General features: G+C 36.7%; 1 protein-coding gene across 1 annotated transcript; it reads right to left on the bottom strand.

Moving 5' to 3' along the window:
* Positions 1–13,917: 13,917 nt before the first annotated feature.
* LOC117430335 (POU domain, class 3, transcription factor 4-B) lies at positions 13,918–16,299 on the bottom strand. The gene has a single exon (XM_034050284.3). The coding sequence runs from the start codon at positions 16,045–16,047 to the stop codon at positions 14,962–14,964; it is 1,086 nt and encodes a 361-aa protein (XP_033906175.2). The 5' UTR covers positions 16,048–16,299; the 3' UTR covers positions 13,918–14,961.
* Positions 16,300–23,570: the final 7,271 nt, after the last annotated feature.

The following is a 23,570-nucleotide window of genomic DNA, read 5'->3' as shown; positions in this document are numbered from 1 at the left end:
AGTACAGACTGGTTTGGTTCTGGGCATATCGATCCCTAGCTTGGGAGCTGCAGGGATTTCAGAAGGGGCCATGGAAAGACTTGGAGGAGGTCCAGCAATGCCTGAGATAGAGGAAGGCACCCCCCCTGAACCCATGGGAGGATACTTTATGCCTTTCATAGTGCAGATAGAGGCAGTGGGAGCTCCAGCTAGGCCTGTGGGGGTTTCAGCCATGCCCAGCACAGAGGAAGGCATGTCCCCTGAAATCTGGACTCTCTTGATTACAGATTTGATTTCCTCAGGTACGGGCTCCGAATGGTTATTCTGGCTCTGGTTCAAGCTTTTTTCATTGTTAAGAAAAGAGGGCTGCATGGGCTGAGGCTGGGTTGACCCTGATGGTTTGTTTTGTTTCTGGTGGGGACAGCACAGGTTAGAAGTGGGAAAAGAAGATTTCCTTACCGCTCCTTTGCATAGCAGCTTTCTGACAAGTCCTGTGCGGTTTTGCTGATTTTAATTCTGAATATCAGATAACTTCCTGTGTTACAGTTTATATGGACCCCAACTTGAGCTTCACACTTGTGTTCCGTGCTGAAACTATATGGGGTCATGTGCACAGGAAGTGATATGGAGAAGAAAAAAAAGACAACCAAGTACTACAAGCAAACGTATTGTGGCAAACTGCACCTCAATTAGAGTTAAAATAAAAAAATTAAAACATGGAAAAAATCAAGAGCAAAATGAACAAAAATAAACATGATGGCATGGAGGGATAAAATAAATATTTCCAGTGTGTAATATTGAATGTATTTCAGGTTTTTTTTTTTCTCACATTCATTTCTGAGGGTCTGGATCGTTTCTTCTTGCCTGGGCAGGCAGGTCTGGAGAGCACATGAAAAGGGACTCTCTTCCATGACTTAACTACAGTAGAATAGGATTCAGCATCTAAAACAACACAAGCAACGCATCTGAGAAGCGCCTGCAGGTAAACGGCACTGGTATACTGCAGTTTTAGTGTACCTGCAAGTGTGTAACTCTCAAAATCAGAATGACACTATATCTTACCTTGGACATACGACGCACTTTTTGGACTTCTGGAAATAAAAACAAAACTTTCATTGTTAAATTGTAGTTTAGCAAGGACACAACCCAAAGAGTTTTCACAGTTTTCCATACTATGATTGTTTTTTGGTCTGGTTAGGTTTTCTTTTTTACAATGTGTTACCATCCTTGCCTATGCTTTCACATGTTATACTGTGCTTCCACCTTGTTGTATGTACAACAGGCTTTTTTATATAATAGTGTGAGACATCCATAAAGAAATGAAAGCTACACTGTAACTTTAATGAACAAAGCCCTTGTTAGTGAAATGTTATATATTTCAACCCAACCCATTGTCTTCTGAGACTGCTGTTTTTCTGCCATCAGGTGGTTATGTTTAAAATTACACCTGCTTGTTCCAGCTTCAGTCAACCTGAGTGCCTGAAGTTCACATTATAGGGAACATCCTAAATCAGCATAAATCAAATGATAGTACCTCTGATAACTGTGCATACACACAAGAATACTAACAGTGCAATATACTCACTCTGAATCCACCATTAACAAGCTGCATTCATTCATACCTTTCATTGTTTCCTAACACTGCAAAATACTAACAAATTAATTTAGCAGATGACATCATAAAGGCAGTGACAGACAGACAGTCAGCAAAGACCACGGTGACAACAGACTGATACATTGCATCCCTTTGCTGAGCCATTTTATGTAAAAACGATCAATCACATGCTTTGGAATACTGATTCCAAAGACAGTGCCATGACTTAAACTGCAGTGTCCCAGTGTCCTCTTTACCGTTACACTAAAATATAATTCACTTTTTACAAAGTTTAAAATATGAGAAACTATCTAATGTATTCTTGTATATAATTAAAATGAGTATACAGTACAGTATAGATGTTATATTAACTTGATAGTATAGTTTAGGGACAGTGCCTCTTTAAAAAGGCATACATACAGGCTTAAGGAACACAGCCTGACCAGTTTTAAAGGACATAGTTTCATTGGTTTAGATTCATTTGCTTCTTCGGGGGCCAATGTTTTGGAAACAACTGGGTAAATACATCCTGTTCATGTAGGGCCTGAATCATCCTTCAGTTCCCTGCCAACATCCCCCCTAAGCCCTTCAAGTATTGTATATTGTGAAAGAAAGGATTGAACCCATGACCCTCTGGTATATAGCACACAGGCAACATCCTTAGAAATACATCTAAATGTACTGATGACTATGTTTTGCAAATTTTTTTTTTCACCTGATGCATTAGAAAATAGTTAATAGAAGCACGTCTTTCCTTATCTTTGTCATGTGATGAGTTCAGGTCCTCATATGGTATAAAAAACACACACACACACTGCTGTTTTTAGTTTCATAGTTCTGTTTAATTTTACAGCTAAGCATTTTAAAATAAGTGCTACTGGAGAAGACGTCTGGTCTGGGTGCCGGGCAATCATTGATTTCAGGGACAGTGACTTCATTTCCGAGGAGGCACAGGCACTGGGAAAATTAACATCCCTCCAACACGCAGCAAGAAGGACCTCTCAGTATCAGCTACCTCCATTTTCTCTTCCTCCTTTTCTTCTTCCTGGATATATATATATATATATATATATATATATATATATATATATATATATATATATATATATATATATATATATATATATATATATATATATATATGAACATTTATTTCCTCTTTTTTAAATCAAATTATTAAGCCTGTTTTTATGCCGTTTTTATGCTTCAACAGAATTTCAATTAGCTGCAAAAAACATCTCAAAAGTACTTAACTCTACAACATTAGAGGTTCTGCAGCATTCACAGAACCATCAATCAATTTGTCATGTTCAATCCCACGCAAACATATCATTATTTATTTAATGCTTACTGTATTTCTCTGTAGTTTAGCTATCTGTGCAGTCTATTCATAACTATAAAATCACTCATAGCTCTATTATGAGAAGCGCAAAGGCAGAAACAGGAGAAAATAAACAATATAAAGATACTTAGTTGTAGGAAGGGGCTGTTAAAGTATTGAGTAGTTTCTTTCTAGTTTCATTTTGTTGAAATGATCTTTCAGTTCTAGAGGTAAAGACTCTCTGTGAAACAATAACACATGATATTAAGTATCAATGCACTCCTATCTGATGATGCAGGCTCCGCCACTACTCACCTCTTTGTAGATAAACAGCAGGGGGCGCTCACTGGGGGGTCTTCTTATCAGTGGTGGGGGCTTCCTGAAGCGAAGGGGCCATATCAACTTACCGGAGAGCGGAGGTGACAACTGCAGTATGGTGTTCAGATCTAAGACAGAAATGAACAGGATTGTTCAGCAAACAACATCTTACTGATTTAGTGGCTGCTGTATCAACCATGGCTGATCTATAGTTCCACTAGATCATATTTCACAATATGCTCAGTCTAGCCTCCAAACTGCTGCCCTTGTTCATAGTTCTCAACCCTAATCCTACTCCATCTGTACAGCGTTTTGTTACAACCAGCAGCTAAATATAAATATCTCCTGTAGATTAAATCATTTTCATCTTCATTGGCTAATTTGGCCAAAATGTTTGTAAAAAGTATATCACCTGTATTAATAAGTGAGATAGGTCTCTTATTTTATTGCCGACCTGGAGATTTCTATTAGATTCTATCCATTTTATAATTTATTGATAGAAATATACTATAGGCGTAATTTAGTGAGACTAAACAGACTGGACAGACCTGGGCAATCTGATTGGCTGAACCTTTCACATTCCTTCCCTGCGATGTAGTCAAACATCCCACATTCCCTGTTGCCGGGAATATTCATCACAAAGGTCTTTAGGGATCCTCGTCACCTGCGTTTATGTCTTCGATTATGTCACTTTTTTTTACGCTACCCACTTATAAACATTTTGTATCCTCCCTGTATTGTATAATTCTTCATAGTTTATTTCCAGTTTTACATCAATAACATTTTTTGTTTCGTTTTTGCAAACGTTGTGTTCTCAAGGCACAGTGAACCACATGAAGCACACCACTCACACCATGCACATAGCCTGCACACACACATACATTGTTCGCTGCTGATCTGTGAAGAGGGAGTTACTTCTGTAAAGAGGAAGTCCTCAGTATTGAGAGTCTCAGGTATGTCACAATGCAAGGATCCCTTCTCCCCTTCTGGATCTACTAGGATTTCCTCTCCTCGGCTCCATGCTGTCACATCCTCAGGTTCTGGTACCAGAAGTGTTGGTGGGCTTTCCTTCCCACTACAAAGCAGTCAAATTTACATTATTATACAAAAGAATAACTAAGATAAACAGCTTTATTTTCTTGTGTGTTTCTCAAAATACTTCAGTTGTTACCTTTTATCATCGTATTTAGAATTTCATATCAGTATGACAGCATGGGTATTTACAACAAAAATATATTTCTAAAATAGTCAATACTGTTGTTCGTTTCCAGACCACTTTTTTAAATTCTTTAAAACAAAATATGAATAACTCATGAGCTTTATGAATAGGTCCCTTTATGTTGTTTTTATAGTATTTTGTTTTAAACCTTGTAAAAACAGTGGAATGTTAATTGTAATATTTTCATTTTTTACCTATAAACCAATATTTTGACCCATTATAACTGTGCTATTATTGTGTATCAAGTGGGAAGCATGGGTACACAATCTTGCATCTGGTATTGTACTTACTCATTCAGCTCAGTCATTTTGCTTTTCTGATTCTGGCAGATGGTTAACTGATTTTGTTTTACATCCTTAATTCTGACATCACACAATTGTTTTGTGATGTCATCGTAGACAGAAACAGTGTGATTTCTATTACTACTGATGATACATAAACAGTATATATTATATATAATATATCGTATAATAGACCCTGATATTGATGTTATATAGCTATCTGAAATGTATTTGTATTATTAGATAGCTTGCATCAAATGGAAATGGCATAACATTAGTCAGGTATAGTGTTTAATTCTTCCTATTGAACTATTATGGGTGGGTCTTGAAAGCAGCCATCACCATCAGGGTAGAGTTGCAGCACTGTTGCTTTGACTTGATCCGCAAAGATGCTTAGGCAAATTAGGGCATTCGTTTGTACTTCCAGAGTCATCAAGGGACCCAGGGTACACCAGGAGAACATGCCCTTCTTCAGAGCAATGCCAAAACAACTTGGTAGAAAAGCCCTAATAAAGTGTCCAGGCAGTATACCTAAGACCACCATAGTGTGAACTCTTGAGATTGAAGACCAGCAACAAGACAATAGGTTTCCAGCACAAGAGAAGAAAGGACAGTTACAATGTTGTTATTGCTAAAAAAAAAAATGTTAAGGAAATTGATTTTAAATCATACTTATTACTGCTTTAATAAAGAATATAGTGATTTAGTATAATGCATCCCGCAAACTCAGCTGTTGTCATTTCAATATACACTAGAGCCGACACGGCAGGTTTGATGTCATTGCGGAGAAGTAAACATCTTTTAATTAGATTCTTTGTTTTGTACTCGTAATATTAAGTACTTTTTCAAACACCCAAGCTCCCCAAACCTGTGCTATTTCCAGAACTCACTTTTAGGGTGAATCCATGCTCAGGTGTGAATTTATTTGCTTTAATTAACCGCTAGCCCCCGAAGTAAGCCAATTAGTGTGCCGCACTTAATGAAGTCATTAGCTGTCAGATTAGCTTTTCGAAAGGCTTGTCACTAGTACAGGAACAGGCACAACACTTGGCTAATAAAACTAGCAGAATTAATGGACTGAGCAGCATAGATAATTAGTTAATGTGGAACATATAGGACAGAGACAGATCAACCTGCACTCTCAAATGAAGATATCATTGAGGTAGTCATTTAGTTAAGAAAGAAAAAAAAATATCTCCTTCGCATCTTAAGTACTGCCTTTTCTCTCGCTGTTAGGCATTTGTCAGGCCTTAAATGGGGAACGTTCACTTTGTTTTTGGCCCAAGGCCTTTTACTGCAGTAAGCTACCGTTTATGCTTTTTGAAATCGGTTCTATTCACATTTCCATTTATGCTCTGTATTTTTGTTCTACAATCCTTCCTCAGCTTCTCATTTTACGTCAGATACAATTTTGCTACGTACCCAGAAAAGGTGAGAGGTTGTGAGTGACCTACTCATAGCAACCAGAAAACTACTGCCATTCTGAGCAAAAAAAAAAAAAAGGCCAGTTGGGTTTTTCTTTGCTATGCTTATGGCACCGAAAGTATTACTGCTACTGAGAAATACACAAGTATTAAAAATTGAACTGAGCATTAGTATTGGTGGTATATATCCCACTTAGTTACTACCTTACCTTCTTGGGTACTATTTAACAGACCTTAATGGCTGCGGTTATTGATGAACACTGTGCAAACTCATCCCTTGCTCGTTACTCAGTTTACAGTAGCTGTACCTATCCCTTCATGATAACATAACAGCAATTGCTTTGATCGCACCGTACATTAATCAACTGTCAGATGACACCACACAGATACAGATCCCCCTGCCTAAGTTGCTACACACTTGAGTCGCATTAGAGAAGATCCCACGCTTCTGCCAACTTTCATTTGTATAATATGTGAGGTATTCTTCTTGTTTAGATTCACTTAGAACAAATGTGGCATTTCATCCATCCATTAGGGGCATATTGTTGCACGGGGGGTTAGATTTATGGTTACACTCTGGTGTACCTGATGTATTTGGGGGTTAGACATGACTGCTATAGCTCTATTGAAGCCACAGCACTAAGTAGCTCTTTAACTGCCTTCAGGACAGGGTGAATATGCTTGCATAGTAAAGACTGCCTGTGGATCCTCTTGTCTCATGATTCCCAGCTGTTGCTGCTACTGTGTTCAATAGTTCAGGAATTACTATGCTAGATATATTAAAATATAGTATCAACATATATATAATTTTAAACAGGTTACTTTGTTCCATATTTATATGTATATCGTATTGTTGTTGACACTTTTTTATTGTTCCATGTGCATCATATTATTCTTCCATATGGTGACTGCACATCAACATTTAAGAATAAGTTGTTTGAGATATACAAAAGCTACCCAAATTTGTTTTATTGCTAATAGAACGGTAGACATATATCTGAAATAATATCAAAAATATGAGGGCAAGCAAGGTTTAAATTGGTCACAGGAGCATACCAACGTTTCTTCATGCATGTTTCTCCCAAGTAGATGGAATGTTCTGGCATGCTGAAAATTATGCTGCTTGACAGTCCTTATTCAATTTAGTCCCATATAAATGTTTTTGACACTTTTGAATTGTGTACAATACCCTCAAAATTGGGCTTGTGTTTTACTGTCTGCCCACAGAGTAATAAGAGCCCTGGGTTCTTTACAATGTCTCAAAAAGCTCACTTCCAATTTGTTTCATTCCCCAAACAGCACAATATTAAAACAGTGTATATTAGAATAGGCATTTTGTACGCATATGGAATGTGGTTTAGAGAACTATCGAATGTCTGGCAGCACTGTAGTTTTGGTTGCATTTCGTAACTCTACAAACAATGTACTGTTTCCAACTTCAATCCGATCCAGCACATATATGCAGCCAACCCGAGTGAGAGACACGAAGACCAAAGATAATCGAAACTGAACGAGGGCTACTGTTGCCTTGACACGACTGCCTGAGAGCTCACTGGTTTCCATACTCATATTTGTCTCTTTATCTGGAATTAAATTGGCCCATCTAGGTTTCATTAAATTGTTAAGGACCAGGTTGCCGAAAGAGCCACAGCTGAATACCGCTGAGCTTGAGGAAGCCTGCTGTTGAAATGGATTTTACTGAAGCTCATACCTTCCACACTGCTGAGCTATTCAGCCTGCTACCTGTCACACCTAATCCTTCAGCTACAGAAATACATCACTGTACTCGGCAGCATCGCACAGCACTCAAACTATTAAGCTGCTTAAATACCTGCTTCCCCTACTGCAGTGTTCTAAACACTGAGCTTCTAGAATACTACATTCCAACACAGGGCTGTGTAATGCACTGACCTTAAATAAAGCAATTAATAAATGTGTTTCAAGGTAACTATATTAAATGTATCTTTTAAAAACATGTCTATAGAAAAACCTCAAAACATCAACAGTACATCCTATGCTGCCGCAGTCAATTGCTGTGATCACATATTTAATCCACTGTTAGTGTATTGGATTTGTGGCAGTCATACAAACACTAGGTTTGTTTAATAAATACCTTAACTCCTGAGTAATTCTGAGCCTTGACTCGTGTCTTATTCGTAACTACTGCCATGTGTTTGATATTATGGGTAGGGGCCTAAAACACTGTAAGGCATGAACAAATGGAAAAATAACCGAAACAGACTGATGGGGTTTCAAAACTTTATAACAACGTACAGATATTATGGCTCCAGCTGAAACAGAAAACCCAGTTTTTATGTGTTTTGCCAGAGGGGAGGGTCAGGTGATTGTATTGGGACTTTTACTTTGAATGCTTAGTCCACCCAACAGCCAAGACGAGAATACACCTCCCCCTGGTGGTTAGAGTTGGAAACTGTTAAAAAAAACAAAATGTCACATCATGGTTGGAGCCAAACCTCCTAAACAGAACATGACCACTAGATCTTTCCTTGGTGCACTGTAACACTTTCATTACCAATAGAAGATATCTAAGTAGCAGAAGGTATGTTAGCTATACAATAGAGTGAAGACTGAGTCTCCATTACAGTATATATCTCATCTTTAGCCAGTAGTGAAGTACATTTGCTTTAACGCATTATAACTTCAGGCCACATACCATTTCTAATGCATCAATTCAATAGATGGCCAGACTGTCCACATCTCTAAAAGCCATATGGACAAGAAGATGAAACAATTATGAAGGATGTGTAAGAAAGAAAGAAAGAAAGAAAGAAGGAAGGAAAGAAAGAAAGAAAGAAAGCTGACTGTTAAAAATCAGATCACTCATTACTTTAAAATTATCTTTGTAGGACAAATATTGGTAAATCCCTGACATGGAGATTGCATTACTGGTATTTTATGCTTTAATGAAATCCTACATTTATTTAATTTTCCCTGTTTATATAGCAGCCACTTAACCTTATAAAACCCATGCTTCTTTTTTTTTTTAATCATATATATATTAAGATGTGGTTTTGCATTTTAAAGCAATTTCATTTTTACATCTTCTTCAACATGTAAATTAAATCACTGGAAAATTGCACAGATAATTGTGCACACCTGTTTATAAAAACACTTAGTGAGGGTCTCGAAAGAGATGAGCTCTTCAAAGCAGTACGGTTACAGAAACCATGTATTAAGTGGACCCAGCAAAGTGTTTTATTTTTTATTTTTTTGCACAAATGATACCCCAGATAGCCCACGCTCTTCAAGCCTCATGAATTTTGCATTTGTTCAGTTTTTAAGATAAAAGGTCTATTTTGACCACTTCTGCGTGTTCTTTCATGCAGCTCAGCACCCTTATAAACGACTTGCTTTTAAATTAAAACTCCCCTCTTACTTGTGTCCTGTATTTTTCAGAGCTATTGTTATGAGCAAAAATACAAAGTGGTGGCGGATAGCCACTGTTTGAATAAAGTGTGTTTGGAAACAAATCTTATTCACTGCTTCCTTTTTACATTATAAAAGTGAAAATGTTAACAAAGGTATCTAATCACCATTTATATTAATACACATTTAAACAGAATCTTCAGAAACGGATACCTTTACAACCGGAATACAAAGATCTGTGTAGCTGAAGAGCAGTATCCTTGCTAACAGTGAATGCAAATAGGGGAACGGTCTATATCCGTATTAAAATGGTGTAAATCTTTTTCATTTATTATGCAGAAATAAATTAGTACAATTATGAACCCATCTCTCTGCAACACAAACGGGAGACAGCACAGTGTGAGACCATCATGTGGGCCTATTTTGAAATGCTATTACTGGTCCATCTGTTAGTGAGAAATAAAAACAAACAAACAAAAAACTTCTCCAGTTGACCTTCCAGAAGGTAAATAATGCCATTACAGGTACGTGTCCTTTTGCTAGAAAATGTCGCTGCTGCTGGAAATGTGTTGCACGATTTACTGTTAGATGTTAACAGCCTCACGTATTCCACTTGTGTCCCTGTGAATCATTCATTTCATTATTATAGTGTTGTGTTGGAAATAATTAGACACGGGGACGAAAGAGGAGGTGCTGGTGGTGCTGGTACCGCTATTTGATTCCACTCCCCCCCCCCCCCCCCCAAACGACAGACATGTTCATAGCTACTGCTACCAAAGTTAAACTCAATTATGCTGCACCCCCAGCACCCCTAGTTCCAGCGCCCCTGATTATGTGTGTTTTATACACTGCCACACCCCCAGCACCCCTAGTTCCAGCGCCCCTGATTGTGTGTGTTTGATACACTGCCACACCCCCAGCACCCCTAGTTCCAGCGCCCCTGATTATGTGTGTTTGATACACTGCCACACCCCCAGCACCCCTAGTTCCAGCGCCCCTGATTATGTGTGTTTTATACACTGCCACACCCCCAGCACCCCTAGTTCCAGCGCCCCTGATTGTGTGTGTTTGATACACTGCCACACCCCCAGCACCCCTAGTTCCAGCGCCCCTGATTATGTGTGTTTGATACACTGCCACACCCCCAGCACCCCTAGTTCCAGCGCCCCTGATTATGTGTGTTTGATACACTGCCACACCCCCAGCACCCCTAGTTCCAGCGACCCTGATTATCTGTGTTTTTCTCTTCCTTTCATTTGTATTTTCAACTCGTCTTAGCAAAAAGCTTTTTATTGACATTTAATAATTGAACAGCTTTTATTAGCTTGATTAAGACGGTGATTCTTAAGGAATGATAGAATCAACCGATATAGCATATTATTCATTGTAATTATTAATCCGAGCTGCATTCTTATTTTAAAAAATGCATGCATTGAGGATTATTAGTATTCAAGGCATGCATGTAGATACTGAAGGCCTTATTGCTACTAAACTGCTTTCAATATACGTGTAATACAATGGTCCCACCCCCCCAGCCCCCACCCCCCAATAAAATACTAGATAGCTCGTCCTATCACTCGTACGTTAGTTTAAATACAGACAATAGTCTAAACATTATCGGCACAAAAATGTTGCTGAAAATGTTAGTGCTTGGATTATAAATAGTTTGGTATTCTACATGTATACACGTTGTGTGGTTCCATGATTCAAAACCATTCTAAATTTCATAATCAACACCAGCTGAAGCTTAGTGTTGTCGTCAAAATTGTATTTGTCGTTTAGTTTTTAGTAAAATAAATAAATAAATAAATAAATAAATACAGTGCAATTTGTACTTACCACCACATGAAGTGTTACTTATAATACAAAGACCACTGTAGCCTTCTAATGAATGGTGGCTACTCCAGGGCTTAGATGTCAACGCTGTACAACATAAAAAAAATAAGTATAACACAAATTTATTTTCCTTTTTTTTCTCTGAAAGATCATGCATGTGTTGTTACTGTTGTTATTGCACGGCAGATAAACAACGTTTTCTATATAGCGAGTCTACCTCTCAGTGGTTGTCACTTTGATTAGCCTCTGAACACAATACATCCCAGGCTAACTAATGAGCTTTACAATATCCGTAGTAAGGCAGGCAATGCTATGGCTTCTATTTTTTTTTTTTAAATGGGAAGCATAATACATCTTTTTGGGTGGACAGCTAATCAAGTCTCATATTTGTAACAAGGAATTACCGTTGTTTGTTTAATTGGACTTAAAATAAATAAAAACACGTGTAGTTGAACCACATTTCCTCAAAAGGCCCTTCTGCTTCGACTCCCCCAAGTGCATTGCCAGTGTGATGGAAGCTGACAATCTTTTAAACATAGTTCGAATGCAGAGAACAGCGGACAGAATAATACCGTAAACAGCGGTATATGCCTACTCTTCTTGGCGACACAACATTTAATTCTAGAGGTCTATACTGTATCCAGCTGTTTGGAAAATCTAAACAGTAATTTATCTGATTCTTCAATATCCGTGATCATTTATATAATGGAGGCCTACTGTCTGCCTTTGTAATCCTCTAAAAAGGTCAATGCTAAGTCTTTCTTTTAAAAAAAATACAAAAAGAAAGCAGTTTATCAAAAATTTGCACTAAAATGCTTTCGAAAAAAAAATTAAAAATATAATTAAAAAAACGTCATTGTATTGACTTGAAAAGAAAGCTAAAGCATAACCGGAAATATAAGCTTAAATTAGATTTGCCTATTTGTTATTGACATTATAAAATAAGATTACAAATCTGATTAGTGACATTAAAAATATTATATTTTTTTCATAACTACTGGCTTTGCTGTTTTAATTTAAAAAAAGAAAAAGAAATGGTCTATATTTAAAAAAGAAATCGTCAGATCACTTAATGGTCAATTGTAATCTATGAAATACAGTAAGTTTCAAAATGAATAATACAAATCGTATGTGGTTAAAATAAAATGTGTTTGAAATTAGCCCCGGTAACCTATCAGAGATTTTAAAGCTTTTACAACAAAACAAACGGTTGATTTGTTGGTCTAATCCCGTCCATTTCAAATACATCCATTCAAATGTTTTTTTTTTTAAATATTACATCATGAGTGGTTATGTATACAAACGTGCTCTAACCGAAGCAGTTGGTGCGATTGAATAAAAGAGAACAAATATAAAAAAGAAATTATTTAAATACACAGAAGAAGAAAAAAAAACAACAACAACGTGAAATTACAGTACCAATCTTCTAATAATAAATATCACTATAGGCTTTTTGATAGCATCTAGCAGGGCCTACTGTTTATTTTTCTCGAGAGTTATTAGGGAACGCCTTTTTCTTTTAAATCTTGTTTTGAATTGACGTCTGTTTCTGTCTTTTGATTCTATATCATTTTAATGCGTTTACAATGTCTGATACATACACGTCAAACCATGTACAGGCTACTGAGCAAATTAAATTAAATAAAACAAAATGAAGCAGTTAGCTTTGTTAAGCCTAAAATATAGCCTAACTATAATACTAACTATAATACGAACTATGAAAAATTGTTTCCTGAAAATGAACGTTTTATGCTTCATAATCATATTAATGCACTGTATTATAATCACTGAAACTATTTTCTCAGTTACCGAGACGCATCTACACCTTAAATTATCGACTATAGGGTACGCAAAATATTAAGAGATGTAGGAAATCTTGTTCAACCAAAAACATAAGTTGCTGTGATTTGACGCGGAAAGTTCCAAACAGGTTTTCTTCTTTAATAAATACATAGATAAATAAAACAAAACAATTTATTTAAACCGAGACTTTTGACTTTCTCCACACAATGAACAGAAATCACTACAACCGTAACTAAAAACTGACAACCCAAGATGTAACAACAAGTTTGTTTTTATTATTCCAACATACATTTTATAACGGTTTTACATTTCGTTTCAAAAACATAATACAAGGTTTATACTGAAAATAAATAATCGCTGGGACTGCCATAGGTATTTGGAATTAAATTGCTGAAAACCTCATCTTTTTAATGAAAATAGCGTTTATTTTACATCACTAACTGCATGAATAAACTAAACGGTCTTTGTTTAAATTAATAAATTCAAAAAAGTTCATTATACAAAACTGTACAATAGCAAATATTGGAGGAATATTAAAGAAATAAATCAATATTGGAACATTAAAGGTTACAAAACTTTAGTTACTTAGTGTACAATAAAATAATGATATATAATGCAATACAAAGCAATAATATTGGGATGTATTTTACGGTTCGTCTTATATATATATATATATATATATATATATATATATATATATATATATATATATATATATATATATATATATATTATATATATATATATATATATATATATATATATATTAACGTAAATTGTGATACACAGTAATATGGTCTAGAATAAAGGAATAAAGTCTACAAGCCCAAACATTTTTATAATTATTAATATTCTATATGCGTGAAGAACCATAAAATACGGCACAATTTATTTTCATTGTTTTATTTGTTTGTTTGTTTTAAATACTATAGCTTTTTGGAAAACACTGCTTCAGTGGATGTTACTGTTCTCATAGATGATTATTTTTGTATCATTGTTTTTCTTTTTTAGGCCAAGTAAAAAAAAAATAAATAAAAAAAAAATAAGATCTTCAGGATACCAAGAAAACCCGGACAGGTGGTTGATAGTTGCAATGCAGGGAAGCGGGAATCAATAATTCTTTAAAGCTAGATACTAGCTCCAAGGTGTTTCACTGCGATGTTTACACTCCCATCGATAACTTTTTTTCTTAAATCGTCAAATCACTTACAAAATGCCACTCAACCATGTTTGTGGTCGTGCAACCAGCATGGCGTACCGAATTATGATTTACAGACATGTGAAAAATGTAACAGAAATGTGGAGTCCATGTTTATGATTACAGCAAGGAGTCAGTGAACACATTTTTGTACGTTTTCGTCTCAGCGGTGGTGATTATTTAAGCACCAGCTGTGGACAAAACAGTAAAACACCTTTTACACTTACAGCAATGCAGTATAAAAATAGAAAAGAAACACATGCCCATAACATAACTGATTCACCTGATATATATGTTGTGATAACCAAGGCGCTGGAAGGTTATTAATAGGCACACGTCTGTATTTAAATCCTTGTAGTAGAAAAACAAAATAAACCTAATTTTATAATAAACGGGCTCCGTTTATGAAAACAAACAGAAACATTGTTTGCTGAAAGATATTGCCAAAATGCTTTAAAAAATGTTTGTGTTTTTTTTATATATATACTCCTATTAATTTATCAGCATTATACCACGAGAAAAAAAAGAGCCATCAATTAAAAAGCCTCTACATTTCCATTCTTCACAAAGAGTCTCGGGGGTTTGGATCCCGGTTCTGTGGTCAGAGATCACGGCACGAGGTGGTGTCTGTGTTAACGTTGTGAGAATATACCTCGTGTGACTGTTGTTCCCCCGGCGGAGTCATTCTTTTCTCTTTTTGTCTTCTGTTACAAAACCAGACACGAACCACTTCTTTTTCTAACTGTAGGCTGTCTGCCAAAGAGGTGATCTCCAAGGCGGCAGGTTTGGGACATTTGAGAAAATGGGTCTCCAGCACCCCTTTGACGCTCACCTCAATCGAGGTCCTTTTCTTTCGCTTCCTTCCCTGGGCTGCGATTTTATCAATACTACTCGGACTGCCCGTGGACGAGTCTGCCTCTTCTAGCCACTTGTTCAACAAGGGCTTCAGTTTGCACATGTTCTTAAAGCTGAGCTGCAATGCTTCAAACCTGCAGATGGTAGTCTGGGAGAAGACGTTGCCGTACAGAGTCCCCAGTGCAAGTCCAACATCTGCCTGTGTGAACCCTAGCTTGATTCGCCTTTGTTTGAATTGTTTCGCGAACTGTTCCAACTCATCCGATGTCGGCGTCTCCTCGTCTGAATGATCGTGACAGTGATGGGATCCTATATCTCCGTGGTCCGGGGTGTCTCTGAGCCCCGGGTGTAAGTTTTGGTTAGGCGCTGATGTTGGAGGTGGCGTTAGACCTCCATGATCCAACATACCATTGACAGTGAACCCTGTTTGCGCGTAGATGTTGATAGGTTGTCCGCCGTTGTTTATAGATGAGTTATGAGCCGCGGTTGCTCCCCACGCACCTGGATGATTTGTATGGGGCGAGTGATGGGCAACATGAGGAGACCTATGATGGATGATAGCCCCGAGTTGGAGATCGTCCCTTCCAGGTTTAACGTCTTGCTGGTCTAAAGGGCTGGTCACTATCGACGTCCACGGGCTGCCTTCAGATAAGCTTGTCACCCACTGGTGCCCAAGAGGATGTCCATTGCTGGGGACTCCCTGCAGATAGTCACTTTGGAGAAGTTTCTGATGGTTCCTAAAAGGACTCCCTTGCTGCATGACCGAGGAATCTGCGTGAACCATAGAGTTGGAACTGAGAATGCTGTAGGGATTCGAGGCAGCTGTGGCCATGGCTGGTGTGGATCCCCTACTAGTTATAATGTGGCAAAGGGAACAGCTTCAGCCTTTGACATCTACCAGGCTAGGGAGCCAAATCAGCAACCGGTTAATAATTGGCACCCCTTGGAACCAACCAGAGCAGTCCTCGAACACAGTAGTTTTTGACACCGCCAATCACAAAGCAGGAGGCTGGCTCTCCTATTCCAAATTGGGTTTGCGAGAGACCGAAGAGTTAAACTGACACAAAGCAGGAAGCGAAGCAGTCCGCAGGCTCCATTGGGTACTGCTGTGTAATTGACTGGCCGTGGTTCACAGATCTTATTAACTATTTCCTAACTTATTTAAGCACGGTTATTACCGCTAGTCTTATTTTTTTCCCCTCTCTCGCTCTCTCTCTCTAAGAAATGAATAATGTTTTGTGTCAGGTTGCCATCCATTTTTCACTTGCACAACGGGATGCGTTTCCTAAAGTCTGCATCACTCATTAGAATGTCAAAAATCACGGATTCTCACATGTGCAAAATGCTGTGTTTCCATGCAGTCAACATGAGACTGTACACCCACCCGATATACTGAATATATCTGGTCAGTTATATATTTGAATGTATTATTTTTTAAGGGGATTATCATGCAAAAGACGTCGAAAAAGCACGTTTCGCTAAAAAAAAACCACAATATAAAAAATAAAAATTGTCTATTTTTGACAAAGGGAAAATAGAAAAATGTTAATTCTATTAAAGAGAAAATAATAATAAAGTGCAATATACAAGTATATGAAAGTAAACAATAGCCCGTAAACGTGAAATACTGCATACACCATTTATTTAAAAAAAAAAAAAAAAAAAAAAACACATTTGCCTTTGCATTTGATGTGCTAAAGCAAAATTAAAATAATGCTTGCAATAATAAAATCCCTATATGGAAAATCGCAATGTGGCTCATTAACTTATTTTGTTTTATGAAAAAAAGATGGTCTGTTGCAGTAGTAAAGGCAGATATAATTTCTCCCACCAATTAAATTGCACAAAACAAAATTCACATGACATTGACAAGCCTTCTTCAAGTTTCTCAAACCTGCAACATTAAACAGGTCTTTGATGCCACGCACCAACAAAAAGACGATTCTTTGTGGTTCACGTTTAAATTATCCAAAGTTTCGAGCACTTCTTTAAGAATCTCGACAAGTCTTCTCAAAGTTGAAAAAAGACCTCTCTGCATATTTCAGAGGTTACCTAGCTGCGTAATTATATTTGCCATTAGAAGACTACATCAGACTCCCCTTATTGGTTTGAAATTCCATTAAATATATTGCAAGAGCGCCTAGGTTAAGCTTGATTTAAATTTGCATACATTTTCATACATTTAGCAGAAATAAAAGAAGGCTTGCAGCCACCACAAAGCCATTAAAGACCGCGGGTGTCTGAAGGAGAATGATCAGAAGAAAATCTTCAAGAAGCTCAAAAATATTAACAGGTGAGCGTTCTAATAATTGAAATAGAGAAACGGTGTAGTTTGTTGTTGGTGTACACAGTACATGGAACAGCTACTGCCACGGTAACCTGCAGCTCGGGTCTATAGAACGACGTATGGGGCAGCACAGGGATGACCTTATTCAATACAAAACAAGGTTGTAAGATGGCTGGGTGTTTTCTGTTAAAAACGCGATAGTATTGGTTTGTCAGTGCTTACTTTGTGACAGCTTGTCATAGCCAAAATAATCGGTAGAATAGTGTATATAAATGTAAGTGATTTTAGCATATTATATGACTGTCTGTGCATAGATTAATGTGAGACTTTTTCTCTATTTTATTTTTAAATTATGGGCTTCATTTATTTATACTACATATTAAAATCTGTTAAAACATGAATGTCACTGTTTATTACAGGGAACAGATCTGCATGCTAAACTTTATTTATTAGATACTGGAGCAAAGCATCAACAATTCAAAAGAGATCTCCAGTCTTAGCAGCTGCATATACGCCAAAAATGTGATGGGGGGCGGGGGAGGGGGGGGGGGGGGGGGGGGGCGGCTCGGCAACTGTCTTTGTTATCATGCAAGGGAGGAAGAAAATAACAAAGATCAACTGAATAATTTATATATTTTGCATATAGTGCAACACAATTATCAATAATATATGATTATAATAATTATCAAACATATTCAAATCAATCGGGTGACTGTATTTGAAAACAGATTTGTGAAGAAACCGGACAAAAACAAACAACCACCAAACATAACTGTTAAGTCAGTCAGATTTATTATGGACGCGCAGTCTGTTAGTGGGGATTTGGGGTCGTTTTTTTGTGTTTGTTTTGTTTTTACTTTACTTGTTGACCGATTGCGGAAATGTGTCCAAATTTAAAAATCCATATGACTGAAAACAAAAAGTATTATTATTATTATTATTATTATTATTATTATTATTATTATTATTATTATTATTATTATTATTATTAATTTGGATTTTAATAATCCGTATCGGATGGGTCCAGTTCTAGAATGTACAGGGGAGAACGATGCACCAGACTGATTAATGGTCATTTCAATTTTGAAATGTGTATCCTATAATTCTGAGGAATGGTTGGTGTGGAGTGGGTTTCTGTGGCTCTGTCCCGATAGTCTAAGTTTCCAAGTGTAACAGATGCTGCTCTCAAGCCGTTCCTTCTGCTGGTTTTCTTTATTCAGCTTCACATTTTTCTCTCCATGATCCGGGTTTCCATAGAGAGAGGAATAAAAGGGGAGCACAGCCACAAATCCCCTGTCCCATGCAGGATAAAAGAACGCCATTGAATAGAGGACTCTGCCTGGACATGGGAGAAAAATAAGAAGCTCCAAAGCTACTGTTGCAAGAAATAGAGATTTTGTAGCTTTTATGAATGGTTCAAGTTTATCAAAAGGAAAAAAAAAAAAAAAAAAAAGAATCTGGCTAAAAATGGTTCTGTTTTTTTTTTTTTTTTTTTTTTTAACTCAAAGCCACATGTTTTTGAGAAGTCGTTTGGGAGAAACAACGACAAGCATCTTCATTTCAATACACTGATAATACAGCTCTATTTAAATCTATTTTGTGTTAATACCTAAGACAACGCACGTATTTAGTATGTGTAATTACAATTTGAAATATACACCAAGATTACTATTGCATAAATACTTTTGGTACGTTTCCATTGATGTTTTAGTGTAATGTTATCAATAGTGAAAAAAAAGAGAACATGCATGTGGAACGTTTAGAACAGTCACAATTTTTCATTTTTTGAATGCTGCTGTTTGAAACTGTTTTAAATCGTCTTTATCAACTGCTGGAGGTTTGAAACTATTTTGAAATGTATAGTCAAAACAAGATAATAATATCGAACATAAACTGTTTATGATCTAGAATCGCATACTGTGGAATTAATTACTGCTCGAACGGTACTTTATTGTAAATGTTGTAATTAAAACATTCTTATTAGAATATACATATATCCCGAGACCATATGCATCTTAATACAGGAACATCTTAATATTTAATGCGGTGCAACCAAATTGGACATTCGTATCAATAATTGATCTTTTTTTTCCAAATGTAATATACATCGTTTATATTCACACAAAAGCAATACCTTTACGCGTTTTTTTTTCATACAGAGGAATGATTGATTGTGATTTCTTTCAGTTGTTGATGGTGAATTACCCAGAAAAAAAGGAACACCGCTGTCTTACTAAACGGCTATAAATATACCTTAAAAAAAACTCTCTCATTACGTCAGTGTTCCGTTTACACGAGTGTATTTAAAGTTTGCTGCACTTTACATGACGGTGAATTTGATGCAACTGCCCATATCTCAACACCTAAAAGACGGGCTTGTCTTGTGTGTGTTTAATACAGCATGAAGCCCAAAGCAGAAGCTGTCACTCCGGTGTCATGACCTCTTTAACAGCAACTTCACCTCCTCATAGAGACGACTCTGGCTAGCAACTGGGGTCCTGTGTGCCCCTGACCAACACGTTTATTGGAAGCCGACGGGAGAAACTTTTCAGAAGTAAAAAAAAAACAAAAAAACTTTCAAAATAAGAGCATAAGACCAACAACTTAAAAAAAAAAACATTAAAAGGCAGATTTTATGTCACAAAATACTTTATTTAAAACAATCGCCTGTTAAAGACATCGCGCTGCACAATAATTAATAAATAATATTTTTTTTAAAAAAGGAATTCCTACATTTAAAGATACCAAAGGAATATAAACAGTATTAAACTACTTTGTTTTGCTTTGGAGGTGTTAAGATTCTCATTTTGATGTGACAATAGTGTAGGCTACGCTTATGTGTGTGTGTGTGTGTGTGTGTGTGTGTGTGTGTGTGTGTGTGTGTGTGTGCGCCCGCGCGCGTGTGTGTAATTCTATGCATTTAATTAAAACAAATATGTATGATTGTTTGCATTTAATTTATCAAAAGTATATTATAACTAAATAATATTGTTTTATAAAATTCTCTGAGAATACACAAAATATATTTTTATGCGACCATTTAAAAGAAACCACAACAAAAATGTATACGTCGAGGTAAAAGTACAGAACATCTAACAATTAAACACTATTGGTGCTAAACTGCATATATACAATTGGAACAGCAACCTAATTAGTGTTTATTCAGTGCATCAATCTACAATGCGACAATTTGCAGAATATTTATACAAGGTTAGCGAGGGCAGTCTTTAAAAAAACGATCAATGAATACAGGGGGAGAATAGGATGCTGCAGTTTGACTTTAGTGTTACTCAGCATCTTTCTATTTTTCTAAGCCAGACCCTGGGACATCCTATCCAGTTTCTGAGCATGCAGGGGGTCTGTAAAAGGCAGTGGTGAAATGAGATCTCAAGGAAGTTTTGGCAGGGGGACCCATGGCAAGTGGAAGAAATGCATTAGTAACGCCAGAACAAACAGAACGTGGGCCTGCACAAACAGGCTAGCAGAATAGGAGCTACAGTCAACACGCGGGTGAATACAACATTTGATTTCGCCGGGCAAAAAACAACCAAACAATAGCCGTTTGCGCGCATAAACACCACCTAACGCTACATCCCTTGTCCGGTAGATGCTTCAATGAATAACGGAGCCGTCGTTTTTACAGTATATCCTATTTAGAGACTTGAAGCGTCTGTGTTATTTGGTGTCTAGGCTATAATCGTATGCATGACTTGAGACAAATAAATGTTATTGGATTTAATTAGTTTGCTTTTAAAGTCCACAATGTTAACTTCCATGCAGTTTTGTCAAATAAACCTGCTTAACCAATTTGGGACAGGACTAGGCTCGTGCATGTTAAAACGACAGCTTTACAGCTTTGTAAAACACGCTGCTTACATACAAAGCAGCGTGAAACGCAACACAATTTGACCATACACCATTTTTGTATTGTGTTACACTAAAACAAAATGATTGTGTTGCTTTCAAGGCGCGGTTTTGTACATTATTTACTTATCGTGCAGGGGACGGTATACTGATGAAGTTGTGTATAGAAATGCAACACTTTCCCTCAAATGGTATTAACATTTGAAGTGCATTTCAGGAAATATAGATGTTATATTTTACTCCAGCTGCATAAATATAACGTGCACCCTCTCAGCATTAATCACAATAACATCACTACTAGTTAGTAGTCTGCATAGAGCAATAATGCTCTAGAGAAAATCACACATTTGCACAACCCCCGTGTACACAAGACAGAACATTCAAAAGTAGCTGTTCTTCAGTACTGCGATCTTTTATCGAGTCATTTTTTTTTCAGCTAAAATTTAATTAACCTTTTATTGACTGATGAACAGACAGAAACAAACAGACAGACGGGAGGACACGCAGTGTCAAAGCAAGTCAGTTAAAGGGTATAGGCTGCAAAACTAAACATTAAAGAATTAAGCATTCAGATTGCAGATGATAAGCAGTGTTTACTTGAATTGTTTCAGACGGCCACAAGGCTGTTACCAAAATAAACATTACAGTATGATGCATAAAATATGTTTTTAATTTGTTGCATAAGATCCATACTTTACAACATATTTAAATATTCATTGTGTATAATACAACGCGTTTATAATGTAGTCATCATTTGTACACTTGTAATGTTAAGTTAAACTTAATTAACATATTTGTTTTATATTATTAAAATGACAAATATATATATAATCACTTTAGGATTAGAGAATAGTATATTTGGCTGACCCATATTTCAGCGATTTGAAACAATCCTTGAAGCCACTAATCTTAAAACAGTCTACATTGAAATTCAAGAGCACACAGAAGTTAGGCATTGCAGGACAGCTAATTAGAATGTAGCACTTTCGGAAATTGATGGAAATGAAGAAAATGGTCTGTTAGTTTACAAAAATGAAGCCGGTTGCCTGGGTGAGCTGCTTGTGTTTGTGTAAGCGTTGCTCTTTTAATTTAGAGTGATAGCCAACAATAACGATACAAAATTAAGACTATTTGTTTATTTAGCAGACGCCTTTATCCAAGGCGACTTACAGAGACTAGGGTGTGTGAACTATGCATCAGCTGCAGAGTCACTTACAATTACGTCTCACCCGAAAGACGGAGCACAAGGAGGTTAAGTGACTTGCTCAGGGTCACACAATGAGTCAGTGGCTGCGGTGGGATTTGAACCGGGGACTTTCTGGTTACAAGCCCTTTTCTTTAACCACTGGACCACACAGCCTCCTAGTCATTTCTGTCTTGTAAATTGATGGATGTACCTCAATCCTATTTGACAAGCTATACATTTAACAAAAGGAAACTGAAGAACACTGTTTTTTTTAAATATATAATTTAATTACATCTAAACTTTATCTGTATAGTTGAAAACTGAGTCTCACGAAGCGCAAACAGATTATCAGCACATATCCGGTATCTACTGAATATAGTTTTTGATGTGGTGACGTTTACAGTTGTTTTCTTGTAGGTGCTGTTTGTGCGACACTCTACAAGGCAGTGGATATAAAGAGAAACGCCTATTTGATTACATTGATGAAACATGACAACCCCGTGAACTGACTGAACAAGATATTGATTTATTAACGTGAAACTTTTTAGCATTCTCTGATCATCCCAATAGCTCCACACAGTACGAGAAATCACGCTGAGTTAGGGCGGATGCTGCTCTGGTGCTGAAGATGTATTTTAAATGGTAAACTGAAAAAGCTAGAGAGCTTGTGAAAATGAATACCTCAATAATGCATATCCGGTGTTAGGCACACCGATTGAATATACAAAGGTTCGGGGCTTCTGTCGAAAACCGAATTAATTAAATCCTAGGCTGCTTATTATAAGTTGTGGTAAAATGCATTTAAATACAAAAAAACAAACTTGTAGGAACTTTAAATCTGTCTAGTTTACTTCTTATTAACATCCTGGTTTAAATGGGCATTACAAATCCCACACTGTGTGCGTATATCCTATTGTTTGTGAACAATTGCAAGAACTGCATTTGTTTCTTTAATTTTTGTTAACATTGGCATGCTATTTTTGCTTGTAATAATATTGTAATATTTTGAGTATGCTAA

Source organism: Acipenser ruthenus, chromosome 16 (assembly GCF_902713425.1).
Source record: "Acipenser ruthenus chromosome 16, fAciRut3.2 maternal haplotype, whole genome shotgun sequence".
Taxonomy (NCBI): domain Eukaryota; kingdom Metazoa; phylum Chordata; class Actinopteri; order Acipenseriformes; family Acipenseridae; genus Acipenser; species Acipenser ruthenus.
Note: the sequence above shows the minus strand (reverse complement) of the source record. Positions and strands in the feature narration are given on the sequence as shown.